At 33.4% G+C, this 26,055-nt stretch overlaps 1 protein-coding gene across 3 annotated transcripts in view; it reads left to right on the forward strand.

The window, feature by feature from the left end:
- Positions 1-26,055, forward strand: part of LOC137933864 (uncharacterized) — a 180,229-nt gene that overhangs the window by 95,959 nt on the left and 58,215 nt on the right. For all 3 annotated transcript variants that reach the window (XM_068777940.1, XM_068777941.1, XM_068777942.1), the window contains one exon: positions 20,753-20,809. In XM_068777940.1, coding sequence (XP_068634041.1) covers positions 20,753-20,809 — 57 coding nt within the window. The remainder of the gene's footprint in view (positions 1-20,752; positions 20,810-26,055) is intronic.

Consider the following 26,055-nt stretch of genomic DNA (forward strand, 5'->3'; position numbering starts at 1 on the left):
AAATATAGGTATAATGTTTGTTTTTGACATTAAAATTACCTAGTAATTATTTCAATTAAATAAATTAGTTTTTAGAGTCATTTAATCATTCATTATATAGATGACACGGAGGTCACTGGCTGTTCATTTGCACGGTCACCTCTATTTCTTAATGGCTCATTGTTCTGCAGTTCCCGTAATTAATATTGACAGTACCAGCGCTCACGTCAGCCTCCAGCGGAGTCCGTGGAAGGTGAATTAAATTTAATTCAATTGGCTTTATACTTATAGGTTACTTAAATGATATTTATTACACTATTTGACACAAAAAGATCATTATCGTGATAGAGTATTCGCAACTTGATATTAACTTGCTTTAATCTCTATACTAATATTTAATATTGTGTTATATATGTTACAAACATTCTAAGGGTGCAAATGAAATATATAATTTGGTAAGTTATCACTATCAACGAGTTACAGCTCAAGCCAAATTCCCCTCGTGGGGACCCTTAAACTTAGTCATTCCATGAAGCATTCACGGAAGCGATCTAAGAATTCGCCAGCCTTCCAATCCGGTAAATTAATAGTATGTACCGGCGCCAGTGGAGCCTCCCCCAGAAGCCTTATAGCTTCAATACTTTAAAAGAGATCTTAGTTTAGGCACACTCTGTGTGACAAAATCTGAAAATTCCATTTGGACAACAGTGAGAGTTAGTCGAAGTATTTGCAATTAATAGAAAGAACTTTTAAATCAATATTGCGTAACATATAAAAATACATTATACAGGATGTTAAATAAAACGATCAAACGTGGCCCAGGTGTGGAAGACCTCAAAACTTATCTATTTCAGCTCCATGTATGTTCAGCATTTTCTTATATTATTCGATTTTTTTAAAAAAGTTCATGTCACGATAGAATTGTAAGACCGCTATTATTACCCTTAGCTTTCTATGTTAAATAAATGCGATTAATTATTGCCGTACTAATAATATTTTTTTATAAAAGTTAAATATTAACTAAATTTTGAGAGGCTGTAGAAAAGACACTTTCAAGCTACATTAAAAACTACTAGAGTCCATTTAAAATAATTCCTAGAAATTTCATTAGACTAACAATACTACATGATAAAAAATATAATTATATGAACGTGAAGCGAAACTTCTTCAAAATTGTTTTGTACAACAAATTACTTGAGTTATTTCTGAATATCTCTAATGTTTAAAGAGTGATGATAAATATGATATTTTCATGTTGACCTAGAATACACCGAATTGATTGTGTTTATTAAATTGCGTTTTTGGGAGTTTTATCTGTATATAAATGAATGTGTGTCTGTCCATCTGCACACGATAGATTCATAAACCATTCATCCAATAGCCGTGAAAATTTGTGTCAATTTTAAGCATATCCCCGGGAAGGTATTTAAAAGTTGGACTTTTAATGAGTTTATATCAGAGGTATTAAAAATGTTTTTTTGTGGCTTGCACATCTAATATGGTATAAAATGTTAAATTTATAATGATCATATAGACGGCAATTTAATTGATTTACACTAGACACGATTTGAAACCGTCTCTATTCCATTAGCTCGCCGTTTATTAATATTCGCAAAGTTCAAAGTTTACACATGTAATTGCTAATGCTAATGCTAAAGCTATTGCTAATGCTATTAATTTACAGGCTCGATTTATATCGCATCATTATTTCAAAATAACTCATTAATAATGCGCATAAAAAGCTCGCAAATTTTGAACGTGTCATTTTATATTAAACAAATATTTGCTTTAAATTTCGAATATAAATATAGACCATTATTTGCGTTGAAAATAGTGACTAATGAAGTACGTCAAGCTTAGTTCCACTAATTAACCAATATGCAAGATATTAATGTCTAAAATCATTTATTATCGTCATTGCTCTCATATGACATCCATTTCTTTATATTTTTCTTGGACTAAAACAGTATTTTTTTGCTTTTAAACTTATATAGAATAAGCCTGTATAAAACCTAATGTAAGATACCGTTTTCAATTGCATCCAAAGAATATTTTAAACATTTAAATTAGATATTATGTTTAATATATTCTCAAAGTGCCGCTTCTAGAATTATAATATTATATATTCAACAATCGTGCGCTGGCCGGTTCTTGTGAATGGCTATAGATGCTTGTTAAGTACGTTGAATGACTTTTCTAAGAGCCGTCTCAAGAATATTCATACTTGAGGTCATGTCGTTATATGCGTGGTTTAATTGTGATTGGTTTATTGTTTGGAGATCAATGAAATATATAATTAGATATCGCTTCATTAACACATTCCATGCCATGTATATACAATACCCGCTGCACTTACCGTTCGGGCCATTTGCAGTTCTCATTGAAAAACAAATGACTAAAAAATGAATTGTGGGGTCGAATATAGATAACCTCACATCACGCATGCGCGTACGTATTGCATATAAAAATTTATAACTTTTTACAGCTAATTATATATAGTATTGCAGTATTGAAAAAGTGTAAAGCATACGTCATAAATGACATTTTTAATTTTTAAATTGTGGGTCGTATACACCCAAAGCCTCAATGGAAAATCTTCAATAATTGCCATGATACGGTACGTGTTATTTTGTATCGTAATTAGACACTAATTAATTGAACCACTAGCATCTATCTTCTTAAAACGTCATTACGTGATATTTGGGTGTATGACCATAACTAGATGAAACTCACCAAAGATTCTTTATAATATCTCTTAATAATCTTTTGATTATCTATTAGCTATAAGTTTAACAACGTCTTAATTCATAATATTAACTCTATACCACAGATCGATAAGCTGTAGATGTTCACATACAAATTTTATTTTTTAATAAATACATTTAAAAAACTTTTAAGTTAAACGGTTTTTTAATACCCATATTGTGGTGGTTGTGAAAAAATATGTACCTAGTCCGCCATATTGGAACGGCGTCCATCTTGAATTTTAAATTTTGACATAATCATCGTGTTTTACTAGTGTAGCCCTTTCATTTGTTACCCACATTGAGGGGGTTAAGGAAAAATATGTAATCCGCCATTTTGTATCGGCGGCCATCTTAGATTTATAATGTTATTGATTTTATTATATTGTATTGTCATCTAAATTAAATGTGTGTACCAAATTTCAGATCAATCTGACAAAGAGAAGGTGCTTAAATTTCAATTTCTAATTTTGACCGACAAGCAACGTTCGCCCATGAGGTGGATAAGCTATCTCGTTGAGGTTGCCAGATGAAGCTGGATGCCATCCGCTTTTGCAAATATATGGGGGAGATCTATCCCCAGCAGTTCTACGCCGCTAACGTCCTATCTGAAATAATAATGATGAATAAGCGTTTTGTTTTTTGTACTACAAAAAGTAAGGTGAAATTGTCATTTAAAAGTATCGATTGGTTCCAAAATACTTGGTGAAAAGCGTAACTCGACTGATATTGTTCCGCAAACATCATATTCGCTTGATTGACTCCGTGCGACTTCTGCAAACTTAAAATGCTAATACGGGGACGCCGATTTTACACGAAAAAAAAAATAGAAACCGATTCGAAGAAGGTCTTGAATGCTATATCAGAAAAAGAATATCCGTTTTGAGGGCTGGAAAAAGGCATTGGCAAAAGTGCGTTTTGTCGGACGGGGATGCATTTGAAAAAGATGAAATTGACTTGGAAGAACAAATGATTAAAAGATTTACATTTTAAGAACAACTTCACCTCACTTTTTTATCAATGTATTATTTTAAATCCATTCGTCTGAGTTGGTAACTTTCGTTACAAAATGTGTTATTTATAAAATAGTACTATCAGTATATACTTTTATATACGTCTTCAATATACATTTACGTAAGACACTATAATCAAATTTTTCTCGTTACTTCAGGTGATCATAATATAAATGAATGCGTAGCTATGCGGGAGTGCGTTCAACTTTCGATGATGTATTCACGGTTTCAAGCGAAACCGAAAACAAAATTTCATCACGTACACATGTTCGCATGCCGCGAGTTGAATCTTCAATCAAATTATTACCCTCACACGACAATGCTAAGTTATGTAGAGGCGCGTACTTGGTAAGCCATGGGAAATGATCCACAGATAACATTACTGTTAAATGAATGGCTAGTTATTTAACAGTTTTATCTGTTACGTGTTATACTTTTGTAATTAGTTTCAAATGTTACATCAGTCTCCTCTCAAAGACAGTTCTGTCCGTATTCAAGCTCAATATAAGTCTGTAAATGATCTTAACACTTTCGTTGCCAGCGCCGGAATTAGCCGACATCCACTGAACACATCGAGTCTACCAGCGCCGCATTCTGGTTATATTGCATTGTTATTGAATTGACTCCTCTAAGGGTACAATCATGTTATTGGATGCGCCTTTACACAAAAACAATTCTTCGAAAGTATAGTATGTATTTGGAAACAAACAAAATTTAAAAAATAGCATTAATAATCTACTAAGTTTGAGTGAAAAACATTTCACTTTCATGTATAAATGAGTAGGAATAAATAGAAGCAGAAGGTGCATTGTTTGCAGTGCAAACGGCAAAAAATGGGAATCTAAATTTGAACGTAAAATTGTAATGTGGGCAGATGTGTTGTTTTTTTATAATTTAGCACAGGTTATTGGTGGCGCCGAATCGAAACTGACAATGGAGTGTAGTCAGGTACTAGTCTGTTTTACTTAACGCCCCTAGAGATATCAAAAAATGATATTTAAACGACAGAGTGTCTACATTGCCGATAGCCTACTAAATCTCTATTAGTTGATTAGTTACACGAGAATTTAAATTTGAGGAACTATATTTTTTTCGGTTCTTCGTTTATTTAAAATCTATTTTTACATTTCTGTGATTAATAAATAAACATTTTTATTGTATAGTAGGTGTATAAAGCATTAAAAATGTCAGAAACGTAACCATGTAAAAACGGAAGAATGTTTATTATTGCCGTTTAATAAATTATAATTTGCTCCCAGGGTTCTACCATTCTTCTCTCAAAGTTAGTTCAGACAAGCTCAGTATGAGTTTGTAGATTAAATATGCCGGTCTTGTATTCCTTTCTTTATATATTTTAGAAACACAGAAACAACACAAGAACTAGAACTAAGCTTAGGTAATTTGCTTATATGAATGATTACGTACCGCGAAGTGAGACTGTCGACAGTCGAGTAAGCGGAGCCGCATCCGGACTTCCTTAGGCTTATGTTTTGCAATCAGCACGCCCTAGGCGAATGCAAAACTGGAACTAGTGAATGTTACTCTATTGCGTAGTCTTCATAGATTTTTATGAATATTCTTTTTACATTTGAAATTAGAACAGTATATAATATTTAAAATTAGGTATCTAGTGTAAATAAGACACTGACGGAACACCGAGTTTCCACTTGCCTTACTGGTATATGTACAAAGCGAATATTTGAAAATTACAGTCATATAGCAAGAAAAAAATGGTGCTTACTTGAAAAAAATATTAATCACAAAGGAGATGAATAGCGATCACGAGGCTACAGCCCCATGTCCTGGTCAGATCAGGTCGATACCACATTAGCCGAAGAAATATACACCGCTGAAGATGGGCACAAACAGCGTCACATAGTCCGACACTATGATAGGACGTAAAGAGGATAAAGAAATCTAACCGCTGTTTCTCTGTTATAAGAATTTCTTTACTTGACAAATATTATACATACCGTTCCAAAATAAATGATATTCAAATATTTAAACAGTTATCATTTTCTTTAGTATTTCGTATTTGTGATGTATGGTAACTTAAGTTTCTGGATTGGAGTTCACGGTAGCACAGTGTAGGGCTTCGACACACAAGGTAGCTTAAGTACGATAAAGATAGTTAGATAAATAAACAGGAATTAAGAATAAATAAATTATTGAACAAATGATATAAAAATTGTAGAACTCTGAAAGTAAGGCGACGTATAGAAGGAAAGTGTTAAATGGAATGAAATATATTGTGAACACATTGAGAAGGACGAAAGATGAGTGAGGAAATTATTTCAAAAATTATAATGTAAACAAAGGCTCTATCGGCCCATGATAGGGGGTTGAACGAGAGGCTCCAAAAAGAGGACCATTAAAAAAACGCGGAGGGCGGATAGACGACCTTTATTTCTACAGAAAATGCTACTTTCCTTTGGTATTTTTGGAAATCTAGGCTAGTATCATAGATCTAGGAGTGATACAGCGATCTATATAAGTAATTTAATAGAATTTGATCTAAATAACCACATGCCATAAGACTAGACAGTTTAAACGTCTATTTAAACTCGACCTTCTTTATAATAAAAATAAACTATAAAAATATTTGTTCTCTATAATGTACTCAATTAATGAATATTGAGAAAAAGATAAACTATCTTAAAACCTAGGTGAGAGATCAAAGTAATTTAACGTCTTACTCTTTACAGCTTTGGTGTAACAAATAAACTGCAAACATAATCACGTAACGGAGCCAGCTGTCTATCCTACAAAACAATGGCGAAGCGGTCGTTAGTGCTCAGAAAGTGTTTCCAAATGTTATCGCTCTCTTGTTATAAAGATATTAGCAGCTGTCAAAACGTGACGTGGGATTATTTTGATTTTGATTAATTATCTACACCACCGATTCCCAACCTCTGTTACGTGTAACTTTGGAAGTATTTATTGTAAATATCAGGGGTGGCCAAACTGCGGCTCGCGAGCCGCATGCGGCTCATTGAACTATTATTTTTTGCTCCGATCGATTGTTGAATTATTGTAATATTTAAATTTATATAACTTATGACAGCTATTCTTAAATCGAAATAAATAACTGGTGTAAATAATAATCATTATTATTCCACCAGTAACTAATTAATTGGCATCTTAAGTATTATTACGATTGCGGTCATATACGTGTGCCATTATATCTAACTTCAATATACAAATTTTGTACTTTGGTTGAAATAATTTCAATAAATACATATGTAAATAGCATACATTATTTCATACATACATATGATAAATACAATAATAAATAAATACATCAAGATTTTATTCCGGAATTGGAACTCGTGACTTACGATCGCAAATCTCACTCCACTACCGATGAGCTACCACTGCTTATATTTCAACTCTTAAGGTCTCTCTCTCTTGTATCAATCTAATAAATAATAATAATAGAGAACATATCAGGTAAATCAAGATCATGACCACGCTCTCCGCTAGATGTTACCAACGTGTCTAAAGTTATTTTGACCATTGATCGTCTCGGAAATTGAATTCTTTTTTGTTTTTTTTTTTCTTAAGTTAACCGCACCTTTAATTATATAGTGTTTAAATGTAATTCGTCATCCAAATAACCTTTAACCGTAGAAGTATGTAACCTTTACTTCTGTCGGATTAGTCATATCCGATGTATATAAGAAGTGAAATGATCGTCAAAACTTGATGTATGGTCCAAAACATATATAAATGTATAAAGAAAATTGCTATATAATGTATATATAGATGTGTATATATAATTGATATATATTATATATTGATAAATATGCTATCTTGACATCCGATTACTTTCTACTATAAAACTTATTACTATAAAAAAATATTTACTTGACAAACAGATGAAACAGCTCTTATTTAATCTCGCTTCAAAATAACTCCCTAATGTATAAAGCCTTACTGGATTGCTTTTAAAATTAAATAATATAGAACAATGTAATTACCTATTTAAATAACTAAGATAATAAACTAACACTTTAGAGTGTGTCTATTTGTGAATGCCTATGTATAAATTATCTATAAGTAATTATTTATTTATTACATTTTTACTCGTAAATAAATCAACAGACTTCACAATATATGCATCGAGATATATATATGCTGTATTAATTACATTGCAGAACTAATAGGACAAAACAACACAATATTTCAAATTGAATGTTTTCCGTGTAGTCGCGGACGCTCGTCAAAATGGTCTTGACGAAAGAACAGCCCTGTGCAGTGTTGTTTAACGCTCGGCAAAATATGTTGAGTCAGCGCCTTTTGATCAACACAGTGTCGCTAATTGTAAAAGATATCTATCAGTTTAATGTATCACTCTGTTACATGTACCTACTATTGTTATAAGACTCATAATTATTGTGTTAAAAGATAAAAGATAAAACATGTTTATTCAACAAATGACGATTCAACTATTAACAGAACTGTTCTTGATCGTCAACATATTTATTTTTAATCTGTTTTGTTTTGATTGTTAATCAAATAATTATGTAGTGTCATCCAACAAAGTTTTTGTTCATTCCAGACATATGTCTTGCACTTCTGGTAGTGGGCCATTTTTACAAATTATTTTTTTTATAATAAACAAAATGGTACGTTGATCATTTCTTTTACTAACGCAAAAAATAATTTTTTTTGATTCATAGCTCATCATATTGTTTAAATTTTCAATGCAATATATCAAAATGGGTTATTTGACCCGTAATGGTGTATTTAGAGTTAACAGAGTTCCAATAGGACTGTATAGAATCCTAAATCTAGAGTCTCCTTCCTCCCTTACCAGGTCGAATAATTACCAAGTTATAGCAATTTATCATAACGGCACATACGAGGCCGTCACTAGACGGTAGCTCTAATGGTGTGGGTCCGTTTTTATAAACATTTTACAATTCCTTTTCCACCTGACCTCACCTTAACGCATAATAAAACAAGTCACGTTTGAGTTGTTTCATTGTGAGCGATTGCATAAGAATGCTAGTAATTACAGATCGCGCCCGGCTGAGCGGATTGAGGCCAATTGAGATGCGATAATGTGAACCGGTTGTTGTTGCGGTTCGCAGGTGACAGGGTGCTTTCACCTGTCGTCTGCGATGCTCCGTTGGTCATGCGCCTGAACAAATGTATGAGAATATGGTACTGATAAAATACAGGATGATTTGGTCCCATAACCAATCATCCTGTATAAAGAAACTACTCTGAAATATTGCATTAATATACAGACAAATATTTTCTAGCAGTAAAAATTCCACACGAAAATACAGTATATAATAATCACTTTAAATATGTAATTCGAATTTAAAAAACGCTTTCTCTTACTATGTTTTCATCATTATTTTACTACTTTATTTTATTAATTTCTCACTAATTAATCTGATCAAAAAAGTAAATACAAAATTGCAAAACTGCACACGCAATTAGAAAATAGGCACTCTTATAAATAATAATTACTAGAACATATGTGATTTTTTTTTAACGTAAATACATTAATACTTTGTGAAAAAATGTGGTTACATTACTTAATAGCAAATGAGCTTTACATTCCCTTTAAAGCTTTCACATCTATAACCAAATATTCTATTTAAAAAGAGAATATGGTAAAAAAGGTAATCGTTTTTTACTCTTTCTCTTATTTCGAGCAAACACAAGTTAACAAATATTAACTTGTAATAACAAGTTAATATTTGTTGTCAAACAAGGAATAAAAACGGTTTATTGATACAAAATATTGTTTGTATATACTCCTATTCTTAAAACACTGCCATAAAGTCTAAAGGGTAATAATGATCTGAATAGATTACCATATGAAATGATCCATTTATTAGAAAACGAATTGGTAACATAACCACTTGGCTATACCACACATATTCAGCATTGAACCAGCTTCGTAAATTATGACCTGTCACATGTTCCTGAAGGTCACAACATTCTGTTCCAAAGCCAATTGAAAATAGTCATGTGGACCTACCCAGAGATTTACAATAAAACCGGTTGAAAGCGGCGATGAAGCTTGAGTAAATCATCGTGATGTTATAGAATGTCCACTGGTGGGCATATACCTCCTCTCATTTACGTATAGTATATAGTACCTATGAATAAATATATAATAATAGAATAAATATATAATAATAGAATAAATATGTAATAATAGAATAAATATATAATAATATAATTAATAATAATAGTACCTATGAAAGCGGCCTGAATCCAGGTTCCTACGACGACATTAAAAAGGTCCTCGTAGAAACTTAACATACGCTTATCCTAGAATCAGTCAAATGTTGCTTGAGTAAATATTTTGAATATATACATACACTTCACATTGGCAAATTTAAATCGGCTTGGCAAAATTACACTTACATGTCAGTGATTAGGACCTCTAAATTATTAGGGTCCTCTGTCCATTTTAAGGGTCAACGTGCTACACTGCGTTTTTTGATATAAATTTTATGGGCGCTATAAATTGAAAATATTTGAACGTAAATAAAAATAACCGTTTAATCGTTTGAAATATAATTAGCTCATAAGATGTAACGGCGATGTGTTACGTAACAATCCGATATATCATTTTCTTCCTTTATCTGAGGGTCTTTTATTCGGATCCACTTTCATCTTTACGTAACGCATTTCATTCTATTGCGTCAGCGGAGATGTGGACAAAGTGTTAATTAATTTTATTTACATGTCACAGCGCGTCAGAGCGTGAGCAGTTATAGCCCAGCGGTAGAAGACTGAGGCTTACGATTGTAAGACGCAGATTCGATTCCCGGAATACCACCTTATTTAATTCACACACACATTCGGTGAATTTATTTGTACAGGATTGCCATTGCTCACAAAAATTTCTAGAGGATGAGCAGCAGAGTTCTCTGCGTACCATGATAACACACTGCGATCGCCAACCGAACGCCTGTAAATCGTGGCGATTATCGCATATCTCTCCATAGATATCATTGAGGGTGGCCTGTGTCCTGCAGTAGGCATTTATGAATAATATAATTTCGGATTATGTGCTTAATACTATTTAATGTGATAAACTAATAATGGTGTAGGGCAGGGCTTCTTAAAGTTTTCTCATTCACGACCCCATTTATGATCGCGAGTTTTTTGACGACCCCATACAAATATAAAAGAAATATAAACCAACATTTTTTGATAATTTATTTATTAGTTAACAATGTACATATACATATGAAAATTTATAGTATTGGAATTCGTTTTGAAACATACAAAAATCCAAAATTAGAATTTGCACAAAAAATATAAATTGTATTTATATTAGTTTAAAACTTTCAACAAATGCGCTTGTCTAGACGCTGCAAGTACACTGTATTCCGCCAACTCTAGTGATGTTATAAAATGGTATATATAAATATTATATTAAAATCTCTCGACCCCTAAATTTTGCTGCTCGACCCCAGAATTTTCCTGCGCGACCCCAGAATTTTCCTGCGCGACCCCATTTGGGGTCGCGAACCATAGTTTAAGAAGCCCTGGTGTAGGGTACTTACGTATTAACACCTCCGCGGCAAAATTCTATTAACAAGCCGATAAAACAAAAAGGTAGGTGTAGGTTTTTGTTTTTATTTTATGAATAGTGGTTCATTTTATATTTAATCATCAGTAATTTACGTTACAGTGATGTGTTACGGTGGAATCATTTTAGTTAAATTTTTGCCGCGGTGGCGTTAATACGTAATTATCTGGTGTAGTTTACTCTTATTATGTATGACGTATTATTATTTATATTGATTAATAGCAGTTAAAAAAGCATTGGACATGAAATTATTAAGAAAAAGACAAATTATTTAATATTATGTCACATAGTGTAAACAATGGTCGTTGGAGCGAAAAGGTTCTGCAGTGGCGAACGTGAGCCAGAAGACGCGGCGTGGGTACATCCCCTACTAGATGGACCGACGACATAGGGTCGCGGGAAATCCCTGTATGCGGACAGCGAAGTTCAGTCAACGCTGCGATCTTTCGAGAAGGCTAACGCTTTGTAGCAGATATAATAAAAATACCTCAAGCATATTCAAACCAAACAAGGATTTTTTAAATTTTATTGTTAAATTAGAATGTTAGAAATCTTAATGTGAATTATATTTAAAAAAGAAAACATATTTCGAGCGACTTATATGGTTTATGTTATCGAACTGTCCGCAGCGATTTTATGATGCAGACTGTTCGGCCACAAATTATATATTGTTTGTACGTAATTGTTAAATTCCAGTTATCGTACACCAATCATACCTTGTTATGAGCACGTTAACACAATTGTTTCGTCAATACGTAATGTAGCTTAATTGGAGTTTCGATTCAGAATTATTATATAAGAACAGAATTCATATAAACATTTGCACCAAACTTGCACTCGGTTTCTTTTGTTTTTTTTTTTCAAATATAGAATCTATATTTTTAAGAAGTACATTAGTTTGTATTTTTTCCGGTTCTAGAGGCAAAACGTAAGCCTGTAGCAATTCTCTCAGAAACCTCGAGTCAGGCCCTTACATTAATACTGTGTTACCGGATCGAGAGATTTTAAATCAAAGTGTAAGCTTATTGAACCAGAACAATCTGTTATTTTTAATCTGTTCATGACGAGTCACTCGCATTGCGACTTTTTCAAACATGCAGTACGAACGCGACGAGTCTGTACGATTTTTTATATTGATTTTGAAAATGAAAATTTTACTTTTTTTAATTACAAATATTTTGTTCAACATTTTATACTGATAACATAGAATATTAATAAGTATTACTTTATGGGCGGATCGCCAAACAATTTTAAAATTTAATTTCATCTCTTGATTAAAAAGGTTGCTTACCCATGCTCTACACAGCACATAGTAGACATCGATAATGACGTCACGATTTATGTCTGTATCTAATAATAAATATAAAACTTTCGGCCTTACGGTATGAATGGAATAACGTGTATTGGATACTGCAAAAAAGACTTGAGTTTTTATTGGAAAGTTTTATTGAAGGTAACATTATGCATAACAGACACGCAACGCACTATTGATCCCCGGTTTTAGCGAATAACTACTAGTTTTATTATTTTTTATTACATTTATTCGTTAAAACATAGTAGTTTAGTAATTAAGATACTGTTGGTGGCTAGAGTTAAAGATACTTAATACTTATGCACACACACGCACACACACTAGGCATTAAATATTTTTTATCCATGTTTTTAGGCGCCTCTCGTAATCCCATTTCATGTTTTTAGGCTAGGGATTTAGATTGCTAATAATTATTTCATCTTTTTCTTTCTCTTTCTCTCAACCATCACAGTTTCATCCTTTCTTCCTTCTCTCACCCTTCACATTATCTATCACTCTCGCAGCATTTTTTTACATTCCATTTACGCTTCGACTACACCATCTTTCCCATCACTTCTTGCAATTTTGAATTTTCGATGAAGTTTTTTATTTTTATTTACATTAACTAGTATTAAAAAGTTTTTTTCAATTCGTTCCCCCGCCTTGTATAAGGCTGTTGGGGGCCGTTGTGTGTAATGTTAGGAATTCGGATAAAATGAGTTTTCAAAATATCACTATTCTACATTCTCTTTCGTCCTTTACATTATCTTTTATTCATTCCTTTTACGCTTCACATAATTTGACATTCTTCGCTCGCACCTCCTTCCTTTCTTCATCTTAGGCCTCTCCCCTACAGATTTCCAGGATCGGATGGAAGCGGCCTATATTCTACTTCCGGCGACCTGTACAAAGTCGTCTTTCCATCTTCTGCAATGCTCTCATGTTAATTTAACTCATGTATCCATTCTTTTTTGTAAATATTCGGGACATCGTTATTAGACAAGAGAACGTCCTCGGACTTTTTTACTGTTTTCTCGGATTGACTGAAATATTTATGTATATATTAATAAAGGAATGAACATTCGTTTCCGGTGTTCAGCAGCGGCTGCGATCTCGCAAGGCTCGCACCGCCGACGTTAATTATACAACGAGGCGGCCATATTGTGTGTCAGCCGAGATGATAACCAGTGCGTGACTGACGGGACGCGGCTTCGACCACTGCCAACCGAACTGTTACGCGTTTTTTTTTTATAAATGGAACGCGGATAGGGTTGCACGTTCACGTTACACTTTTTTTTACATGCCCGTTACAGGCAAATGTTACATAAAATGCTACTAAAATATTTTATTTATTTAGCCTTAAATCCACGAGCCGTTACGCATGGTAGGCCTTGCTGAATGCAGGTAGTGTTAGAGCGATCATTCTAGCGATCTTTGGGGGGTGGCCTCTGCCTTACAATAGGCGACATGATGATGATGAATCCCACAAGTGGACCACGCCGAGGTTCGGCCTTGTCGGGCGCACTTGTGTCCGAAGTCTAAGCAGGTAATATCCAAGTGTAGCAGCCCAAGCCGAGTTTCCCCTCCTGGGAGCTCTTAAGCCTTGTCACTCCATGGTGCGTTCACCAAAGCAATTTAAGAGTTCAGAGCCCTATCAATCCATTAAAATAGTAGCATGTTGCGGCTAGATGCGAGAGTCTTCGGTGAAGCACCCACTGCACCCTGCCACCTGAAACCCGGGAAATGTTAAATTGCCCTTAGGGTCGCAATGACAGTTCAGTTTTAAAAAAATGGAATTGTAATTAGCCTTCGTTTACTTATATAATATTATGACAATTATAAGCTATTAAACCTGTGAAGTCACAAAAGATCCCCCAAGCATGTGTCTTTATTTACAATTATAACAACGCATCGTTGCAGCAATATTCTTACAAGGCATTTTTCACAGAATTTTAAAATTTATTAAATCGTCTACTTACTATCGCTACGGAAATACGGAGATAGTTTCAATGAGTTAGAGTGTAATAAAAAAGATTTATACGCATAAGCATGGACTCTGCTAAGAAATAAAAGTATTTGCCATTTTTTATGGTTAGTCATAACAATTTATTTTATTAATTCTCTGACAAAAGTGTTAAAAATATACGAATATTTCAAGTATAAATTAAATATTAATTTATAAAAAGTCATAATAAAATAATTTTAAGCATAAAATGGACTGCTCCGTAACAAATTGTATTTTATGTTTCTTTATTTATACACATATACGTGAATATGTATTGAAATTCTTAATTCGAATACCCTGTAATGATACTACAAAAATATTATGTAAATTAACAAAGTTAAAAATTTTATACTTAAAATATGCTATTTGCTATTTAGCTATATAGCTAATAAGCTATATAGCTTGTTGATTATCAGTCAACATGTGTAGACCCATTTTCGAGTCACTCAGTAGTTTATGTTTGTCCGCAGCTAATCAGTGCCGGATCATTGCGGCGGCTCATTGAAATGCCCGCCGCGTCCCCGGCCGCCGTTCGGTCTGGACATGCGCAATCATTTAGCCGTTGAGTTTAGCAAGATCCGTATTTAGCCATAGCATTGTTTGCCCGGTTTAATTGACCACCGCGTGTGGTCACCATAGTTGTGGTATCAACAATGCAAAATGGTGCATACATTGAGATCATCAAATGGACTAAAGTTTAATTATAAATCAGAAGAACCAATGTCAATGGAATTGCTTGTCTGCAGTGCAGTAGGCGGGGTACATCGATCGTGCCACAGTTGGAGCCAAAAGAGTTCTCGAGTGGTGACAACATGCCGGTAGAAGCGGCGGATATGTCCCGACTAAGATGTAGTGACTACATAATTAAGGTTGCATAAAGCCACAGGATGCAGGCAGTATAAGACCGGCCATCTTTGAGGTATTCCTATGCCTTACATTGGGTTTCCAACGGCTGAAAGGAAGATGAAGAAGAGTTACAATGTTGTTGATTAAAACTGATATTGTACAAATAGAATGTAAAAATGATATTTAATTTTAACCCGACAGGCGTTGTTTCTTAAATAACTTCGAAACCTTAATAAATAAAAACTTAGCGTTTACTGTAATGATTTTTGATAAACAACATTGTTACTTTTATTTTCTAATACGTAAATAAACAACAGGAGACATATAAATGTCTGTGTAAAAAACATGTTTTTAAATTTATTGCCACGTACACTTTACCGCTGCTCTTACGAATGCGATATCGACATTACAGATGTAATGTAAATTGTTTTTAACTTTAAACGTTAATTAAGTCTTTCTCAAGTATTAGCGGTCAGGGGATATAAGGATTAATTTGTAATATAGATAAAAAAATGTTATTGTCATATTTTAACTTTTAATGTACTGCGGTATTTATTATAGAAAACGTAAAAACAAGTAAATATAAATCAGTGATAGACGTTAGTTTTCATCAACCAAGCACGTTGATAAAAATATGTTTATTCAACACAGGAAGTTTATTTTTTAATCTATTTTATTTTTGACTCTACTCTGCTTTGAAAGATGTTATAGTTGTGTAAAGGAAGCAGGAAGAAACTCCGCAACAACATATAAAGTTTAACAAAGTTTTATCTATATACACTTTATCCGACATAGCCTGAATAAAAACAAAATAATCAGGCGACAACACTGCCAAAGTTTCTTATCATTTAAATATTCGCTTATTGAATAATTAACCTTTTCCTTCAATTTTGTTGTTGGTTCTTAAACCTGTTTTTAATGGATCCTTCTATCTGATTTTCTCTTGACAAGCGTTTATATGTAGTTTAAATTTATATTACATACCCACCGATGCATTCACATTAAATATCTTTCCAGCACTCGTGACAGGATAATGTATACGTGTTTCGAATATGTTTACATTTAACAGAGTTGACTTGGGAAACACCTAATGTGTATTATAACATAAGGTAGTAGTTTTATTATTGAAATCCTTTGGGTTTTCTGGAAAGGACTTCTCTAAGTCCTCCTCTCGTCCTGTCAAATTCAAAAAAAATCTGGCGCTTAACGAGCCACGCAAGAGAGTATACCCCCGAATTTCTCTACAAAATCGAATTAGGTCGAAAGTAACGAGCATAGTCCTATGGTAGTGGTTTATATTGCATACATGAACAGGAACACAGATCGGCGAGCACAGTGAAAGGCTTCCACTCACAAGGTGGACAGGCGCTCTTTATAAGGTCATAGGGATATGCGAGGTGGGATCCGGATCTCTCCTTGGCTTGTCTGTGGCCCAATTCGCATATAAACAACATTAACACTACTACAACTCTACTCAGGTAGAGCGGTGTATTATGTGCAAACGACTTTGTGCAACTGGAATGCATCTGTCAAGCTTTTGTTTCATTTTTAAGTTCACGGATTCTTTCGTTCCGGGAATTTAGTTCCGACGTAGCTGTAAAAGTCCCCGGGCTAACAGCATCAACATCAAACGAGAATACGTAACAAGAGGAATACGCTTGTTGCAGACATCTATGAAGGAGGCCTCTGTTCAGGGGTGAACGACCTGCGGGTGAAGAAATGATAGTTGTTTGTAATTTATATTCATAAGACGTTGCCCATATTACATATTATTATTTTTCAAATTCTAATTCTTATGGAAATAAATGGAAATTTTCTTAAGCGAACACAGAATATTTTCGTTTAATAACAATATACTATTTGTTTTGTGATGCCAAATACGCAGTATGTGAGAAGAATTTTCGTCAAGGCTAACTGCGTCGTGCTGTTGCGCCGGCGCCGGCGCAGGATCGCGTCTCCGACAGTTATTAATATTGCCTCCTGTAGACGCATTAAAATAGCTTTGCTAACTTCGTACACAAAACAAACTCTGTAACGCAACCGTTGATTTTACATTGGCACGTCAGGAATTTGAAGAGGGCTTCGGACATGGAACGGAATGAATGTGTGTTTCTCTGGAGAGAGTTCCGTTTTACTAAATATAGATTAAGTGCATTAAAGCGAATGTCTACAGGGTGATTGCTTATTGATGTAAATCATTTGTCAGCAAAGCTTTAAATCTACATCACCTATTTCCAATCAACCTGTAGATGAGTATTTTTCAAACTTTTATATGCCATACCCCACCTTAGCTTCTTTAGAATTCTTGAACCTTCTATATATTTTTTATATAAAAGCGAAAGGGTTCACAAACTAAACAATCAAGTTGCCCTCTTGTTGGGAAACACTGTTTTAGATTAAAAATATTAAATTGTTTTGAAAAGGTCAACCGATCCTTTCTTTACACAACAGGTAGTTATTTTTCCGTTAATTCGAAAGTGTTACATATAAGTATATAAACTCAATATTTGATACACTTTTTTACTGCTTGTAAAAATGAAAAATAGTTGAAGGCTATTACAATTTTAATAAGCATAAGATTGATTGCCTTACAAACAATATTGCCAGGATTAAAGATTGCAGATACTGGCTGCATTCTTAATTCAAAATAGATTAAAAAAATTGTATTTTTGTTTATAAAGTTATGAGACGGGCAAAACTTTAACCTCTTGGTAAGCGATACGCCCTACCCAACAACGTCTTGTTACTCACGCTTTTTTTTTTTTAAAAAAGATGAACTTGGTGCTGGCCTTCTTTGTAAGTATTTCGTGAGCAAAAATACCAGGATAACAAAAATAAAGATATTTTTGTTATCCTAGTATTTAACTACAACCATGTTATACATATTTGGGTTGCTTAGTTTTAGTTGTAGATTTGATTCCACTGTTAGGGCCTCAATTTGTATGTTAATATAACATCACAACTGCTATTAAAGTTTGTAGGAATGCCATAAAGTAACCGTCATATATTAGGACAAAAATCGATGTTTCATATCTACTTATTATGCGTAATGTTGGAATAGAAACCATTACGAATATCATATCATTGGATGTCTTATAATTTTTTTTGTATTAAGCTAGCAATACAAAAAAATGTTTTTTGTTTTAAAGATTTTTAAGGAGGAACGTACCGTAATCGCCACGCTTGGCACAGGCGGGTCGACGATCGCAAGATAGGTTTCCAAAGAATACGCAGAGATACTGCCCATCCTTTGGAAACTTATTTGTGAGTAGTGGCAATCCTACTATGTTGATATTTATTTCTTAATAGAAATAAATCAAGTTAAGCTTCATATATCCTCGGGTAATCTGAAATAGGAGTGCTAAATTCTCCGATACCTCCAGGTGTATTTACATCCAGTCACTTGTGAATATCCGTTGTGAATTCCGATGGGCAAACAAAAATTGTCTATGACAAAAAAAGTCTAAATGTGGATACATTACTATGGTTGTCTGAAAGAGATTGCCTCGTGTAATAAGACCGATGTACTTTTTTGTTTATAATTATGAAACTCTTTATATATTTTCAAACGTGTACAATAAAGATTATTAAGTAAATAAAATAAATACATTATTGGAACAAAACGAAAAGTAAAACGTTTTGCCAAAATCAATATTTAAGAAAATTATTATCGTTGTCATCTAGTGCGTTATCCAGCTGCATGTGGACTTCATCAGCTTAACTGCTTTCTTACATATATGGATGTTTTGAACTCAATAGATGTTCCTACCGGTGCAAAGGTAATATTGCAGTCACCTTAACTCTTATTACCAGGAATTAAGTACGATAATGCAGTGAAATATTACCGAAGGAAGTGCTTTCTGGGTGCAGCGGATGTACTGCGCTTTCCTGCGCTTTATGCGTTTGATGAGCATTGCTCTTTTTACGTCAATTGCACTTTATTTATGTTCGAGGTTTCCTACATTGCAAAAAAATGGCAGGTCAAGTTGGTAATATTGTTTATATTAGACGGGAGATGGTTTTAATCGAGTGCGTTCAAAAAATAAATGCACGATTAATTAAAAAATTGCATTAGTAGTTTTAAAAGGTTTATGTAAGCTATGCCAACATAAGATAGTATCAGTGATTACGACTTACTTATAAAATTACAAAATTTTATGCTAATTACAAACATAAAAATATTACTAGTAGACTTAATTTTTTGTTTTTATTTATTATTGTGTTATATTTATAATACGTATTATACCTTATTTATTATAAATATATATGCTATATACATATATGTGATTGTTTGTATATATGTAGTTTTTGTACATGTTAACTAGCCATTTATACTTCTATTGTTTCCATGCTATGGTTGTCTATAAGAGATTACCTTGTGTGATAAGACCGCCCATTGTACTTTTTTGTTTGTTAATATGAAACTATTGAAATGTGTCCTAGCGTGTACAATAAATAATATTAAATAAATAAATAACCTAACAATTTCTTGCGAGATACGAACACTGTCATGTTTTGTACAAATGCTAATAACTTTTAATTAATATTGATGTATAAAAATCGAGGTATCCGTTAAACTTTGTTTGGCAATTGGAATAGATAAGAACAGATTTCTTTTGGTTAAATATGTATATAATATAAATACCCGAAGTCTTTTATATACCGGGAAGGCATAAGTCTGGCAACGGACGTTTTATGGCTAAAATGATAATCAAGGTGATGAAAAATGACAAACTGGATGCTCAAATTTATATTTCTTAGAAAACAATTAGAACGTCTAGAATAAAATATCCACACGAAAAAAAAACAAACAGGGATGTAAAAACGGGATAAGTATTTTTATTTACAATTTCAGTTAAAAATAAATATATTCAACACGAAAATATCTTCATTCAAGTAAGCATATAAATGCGCTGTTAAATCGTCTATTATTTTAACATTATAAATAGTACCCTACTACAGACTTGGAACGCTGATTTGTTGAGAAGGGTCGGTAAGAAACTCAACAGTTGCTCTTTTTAATAAAATTTGACAAGTGCTCATGTGTACAGTATAACATCAATTATTTAAATAAGTCAACAGACCAAGTTCCACACATTTAGATCAACTAAAAACTCTTTAATGTTAAAAGGTTTAATCAATAAGATACTTTTAATTTTAGATTTAAAATTACGAAAAAGCAGATGCCTAAGATGTCTCGTGGAGCTTTATTATTTATGCGTATACCCAGACGCATGGATGATTTCGTAACTTTTTGATCACCAATATATTGGTAAAATAAATTCAAACTGTGTTTTGTTTCAGGCGCAAAGAATGGAGTGTGGCGCCACGGAATTCAGTAGAAAACCACGTGGCGATCAGGTGAGTTGTTTAAAATTAAATTAAATGTAACAGAGCATCAAATGCTTAGACCGCTTTTTTACCAATTTTATCACAATAATGTTGGAGAGCTACTTCGATAACGGTTTTAATAAAAGAGTTGCACATAATTCGTGCTGCAGCTTCGTGCCCTGCGCTACATGCTGTTGTAAACTTGGTTCATTGGATCTAATTTCTCGAAGACCATTTTCTTTTAAATTCATAAGAATTCGGGGATTGTCATTGTAAACCCTCCCATTGAAGTCGATAAAAATTCCATCTTAGTTAAATCAATATCCCCAAAGCGACTGATTAGTTTTTGCCGGAAAACTTCCCTAGCAAATTCATTGAATCTCTGGCTGAGTATACGTACAGTTGCATCATCGTGTATAGTTAAAAGAAACCGTTATCATGCGTCGATAATTCTCACAATTGACATTTGTCGCTCGACGTAGAACATTTTGCAAAAATGCTCCAATAAAGCACCCCAAACAGTAATAAAAAGTACATTTGTAAATATAGATCTTTAAAACAATTCGCGTAGCAATTAACACGTGCCAAGCCTTTTGATCGCGGCATTTGTAACGGTTTAATAAAGGTGCGTAAATGTTACCAACCGTGGTCAGCACGCAATTTGCTCTGTGACCTTTTAGCTAATGAATTTTAAAAGGTGCACACAACCAGTTTTTGCTGCGACTCGCAACGTCCATCGTCTCGCCGTCTGATGTACAAACGCATGCCTGACAAGTCAGTCACGCGATCACGCACCCTCTGGCATTCGGCAGCTACCTGCCACTAACTTACCCGCCATTTTGACAGCTGTCAAATTATGACGCTAGTTACACAACCAACAACCGCAACCTGTTTGATAAAAATGCCGATTGGCAGTTCTTTTACCGGTAATTACACTATGCGCTCGCGCCTTTTTATGTGTCAGTTGTATCGAACCTACTTCTTTGTGCTTCAGTCAACTTTAATGATCCCTTTACGCTTTTGTATTTAATAATTCATATTTATTTTAATTAATAGAACAATACTTCTTTCTAAACTGCAGATGGAATTCTTAAAAATACTATCAATCTGTTTTCGCTTACAATAATTATGTAAATAGTTAATTTCACACCCATTAAGTGTCTATGTAAACGCATCTTTATATTTATTTACAATTGTTGAAGCCAAATCCCGATGCTCAATCATTTGTCCTTTTCTTTTTATCTTCTTTTCAGTCACCCAATGCAAAGGCCTGCCCCAAAGATCTGTCCTATGCTGCTTGCATTCAGCGACTTCCACCGATCTTAACTATGCCGTCTGTTAACCTAGTGGGAGCTTACTAAAACCGCGTCTCTCCTTTTAAAATCATATCTTCGATCTTTGTCATAAGTATATTTTTCTGAATACTTGTATTATCATGGTCAACAATGAAACATTAACAAAGTTGTGTTCATTTTTATTATATTCATTACTATTGTTAGATAAATAGAAATGTAATTTAAATACATAATTATTCAATATCAATGAATGCTTTATGTAACGGTTTCGCCGGCGGCCGTCTGCTGTCTCATACAGATGGCTCATAGCTCGGGGACCACTGTTAACGATTGAGACGGCATCTATCAGTCGATTTCTAATTATTCTATTTTAGACATTTAAGCACGTAATGATCGCATTTCGATTGCGTGAAAGTTTGAAATTAAATAATCGAACATTTCATTATGTTCCGATGTATGTTTGTTGAATGTTTTCACAAGGTAAAATTTAAATAATATTAATTCGTCCTTATTGAAGTTGAAGTTGTAGTGGAAAGGCTATATAGCGATGGAAGCCCTTGAAGTTCTGGAGTGAAGATCACGGATCGGCAAAGACATACAACCTTTTTAAATTCTTCGGAAGATGCTTGATTAAGGCAAATTTCAACCTGTCTTATTAGAAATCTATGGTGAAGGTCTAAGTTCAGCAGTAGATATCTCGTGGTTGAAATGATTGTGTACTCAAGTTTCTTCTTCGTAGGCATGTACTTTTGGTAGAGTCACCGTTGGTCCGCCATTTTTACAATCACCATCCATAGTAATGTAGAGAAATGGCCGGTGACTGTACCTTTCAATTGATTAAATCGCAATATATCTCTGGATTTTAAGTTCTTCACTCTGTCGAGTTAACTCATAGAGTCATAAAAATTTTTCATAATATGATCAATTTATGATATTTCAAAATTCGATTGGGAACGATTGCCAATTGGTGTTCGTTTATTTTGAACTTCAAAATTCCTAGGCCTAGATGCGTTTCGGTACTCCCTTTTACCATTAAAGTTTCTGCACAGTGAAAGTCAAGCTTACAATTTACAAATAAATATTTTTTTTAACTAGTAATATTGATCCTAATATCTACGACAGTAAACTTTGTTAATTTTTCAACAAGTTTATTTAGAAATAAATGTATTTTTTTGTATTATATTATGTCCTATCATATCGTACCGAATTCTATTAGCTTTTAAATTATAACGGTTTGGAAATAAACGACCTCGGGATCGCAGTTTTCTAGGATACAGATTCCTTTGTTTAAATACGTTTTATACGTTTGTCAGCAATACTAATATTGTAACAAATATGAGATACAAATAAGCAGGGGGAAGGCAATATAGTACGCAGAACAGATAGCCGCTGAAGCCTTAAGGTTCTAGTCTGCACGACCATGAAATCGCTCGATGCAGGCCACTCCCGACCGGACGTTTAGTTAATCTGTGCAGGATGTCTTACAGCAAAAACGATGATGATACAAACAAAACATTTTCTCCAGCTAATAGCACCCATGTTTTGCGGTCTCAAATCTCGATTCTTAATTATAAATTCGCGTCGACTGCTCGATATTATCTCGAGCGCCTTCATTACTAGCTCGCTAACTAGTTTCCTTGCGTTTACGACGGCCTCCTTTCTACAAGTGTTGTATATTCACTGTTTCGTATACACTTTGCGAAGAATGTGGACCATTTTTTTATCGGTAGTTTTTTTGGATTTATTTAACATAAGGCGTGGTTTTTATGGATTTATTAAACAAGGCGCGGTTGTCCGTCCTCCTTGATAATGCAGAGTGCTGTGATGTACAATTTCTTTTCATATTTCCAATTATTGTTTATTTTCTTTTTATTCATATCCTTTAGTTTAAATTTTGTACTATTTTAGCAATTTTATTATTAGTTTTTAAGTTCAAATTTTAATTTTCAATATTAGTTACTAGGTATATCTCCGACTTTATCTGCGTGGAATTTAGCAAAAAAAAAAATATTTTGCAATTCATGTAAAATTTTTACAAACACTATGTCTCCTTTAATATTTCTAAAATAAATGTTGCCTAAGTTACTTGTAATTACATTAGCTACCTGCAAATATAAATCCGGTCAAAATAGATCAACCCATTTCAGATATTAATCGGAACAAACAGATAGACAGATGGATAAAAATTTCATATCAATGTTATTCTGGTATATGTACCGTATATATGCATATGCATAAAGTAAAAAGCGTTAAAAACAGACAATCCATTTCATTTTATCTATTTGTGTAGATGCGCTAGTTTCTACAAATGAATGGTGTGGTGATTGCCTTTAACTACTGGTACAATATTGCCTTGTTAAAGTCATCAGAATATACTGGATGCCGGTTCCAACTGGTCCTTTTGGAAATCTATGGAAACGGTAGTTGTCCAGTGATAGACATCCTATGGCTGAAATGATAATCATTATTATGATAGACACGTTAGTTTTAATTATAAATAAGTTTTAGTATGTAATTGTGCGATTAAGCGAAAAAATTATGTGTGAGTGAAACAGAAATGGCATCAAAGGGGTTAAAACTAATAAGATGAAGATGATTTCGTTTTTCTTAAACGAATCAATATAAATACGTAGATCGTATACGGATTTAGTATTCTGTTTACTAAATGTAATTTCGAAAAATTCTCTTGCGTACTGTAATCTTGTTTGAGTAAGATTTATATCGTCTATGCATTGGGGTGCATTTTAAATACACATACTTCTTTAAAATTACGTAAAGTAAGTACTTTTCTCAACTTGATTGATGGGCGGAGACTGAATCGAATATTTGTGTATTTATTTCGCAGGCTAACTTTTATGCATATAATTTACTCTATATATATATATATATATATATATCTATATATATATATTATAATATTCGCTAGTTGACATTCACAGTTTAAAAGGTTGAGCGTCTATGGGCCGACGAGATAAAGAAAAAGCTGCGTAGTATGTGCCAGTAAAAACAGATACTACGCCGTCAACAAAGTATTAGGATCTGTGTATATTTCATAATATCGCTTCAAATCATTACGTGGCTAAATATAGAAGATAGATTTAGTCAAAACTTGACCAACTCTATCTTCTACTGACAGGTTTAGTCAGTATACGCCTAAGCTTGCAATAATACAAAATATTTACGACGTCAAATCATCTCTTTGATAGGTTTATTTAATCTTGATATTTTATTAGTGTCATAAATATTCAAATATCAAGATGCATGGTTTTATTGAGACAGTTTTGTCTATGGTGGTCATTTTAGTTTTTTATCTTACGTTCATTATAATATATATGAGTCTTTGTGTTTAGAAGGATTTTATCATTACAGAAGTCTTTTACTGTTGGTCATTTTAATCCTAGGACCTCTACTGTTGGATATAGATCTCTCTATAAATATTGGAAAGGACCAGTTGGAAGCCGCCTGCATCAGCGTCTTTAGACCACCGTAACAAAGTCGTCTGTTCATCTCGTGGGTAAAGGCTTTACTACACTGGGTGGTCCGCAGTTTTCACTCCAGAACCTTTCACTGTTATTTACTGTTATTATAAACATGGAGCGTTCTTTAACGTAAAAAAATGTTCATTAAACAATTTACATGTATGCTGTTTGTATCACGTTTATATATGTAATCGTAATGAAAAAATAGACAATGCCATAGTATCAATACCGTTAAGTAAAATATGCTTTCAATTTCTCCCATACAAAGTAGTAGTGCATTTGTTCGGTTCGATCGTGCATTGTCATGGTGGGCACTGTTACGCTGTTGAAGCTTGTGGCACACATCAATTGCTATGCTTGTACGATGCTATAAATAATGTATGTATGTAAAGTATATTAATACTTAAATACATTTAAAAATTTCAATTTAAAATTCAAGGCTTCCCTTCTATTTATTTTGTTAATTACGAATATTCTTATTGTTTGTATCTGTGGCCATTTT

This window comes from Battus philenor, unplaced genomic scaffold, assembly GCF_028537555.1.
Source record: "Battus philenor isolate CCGP_79_NKW_IND1 unplaced genomic scaffold, ilBatPhil1.0.hap1 SCAF_14, whole genome shotgun sequence".
NCBI classification, from domain to species: domain Eukaryota; kingdom Metazoa; phylum Arthropoda; class Insecta; order Lepidoptera; family Papilionidae; genus Battus; species Battus philenor.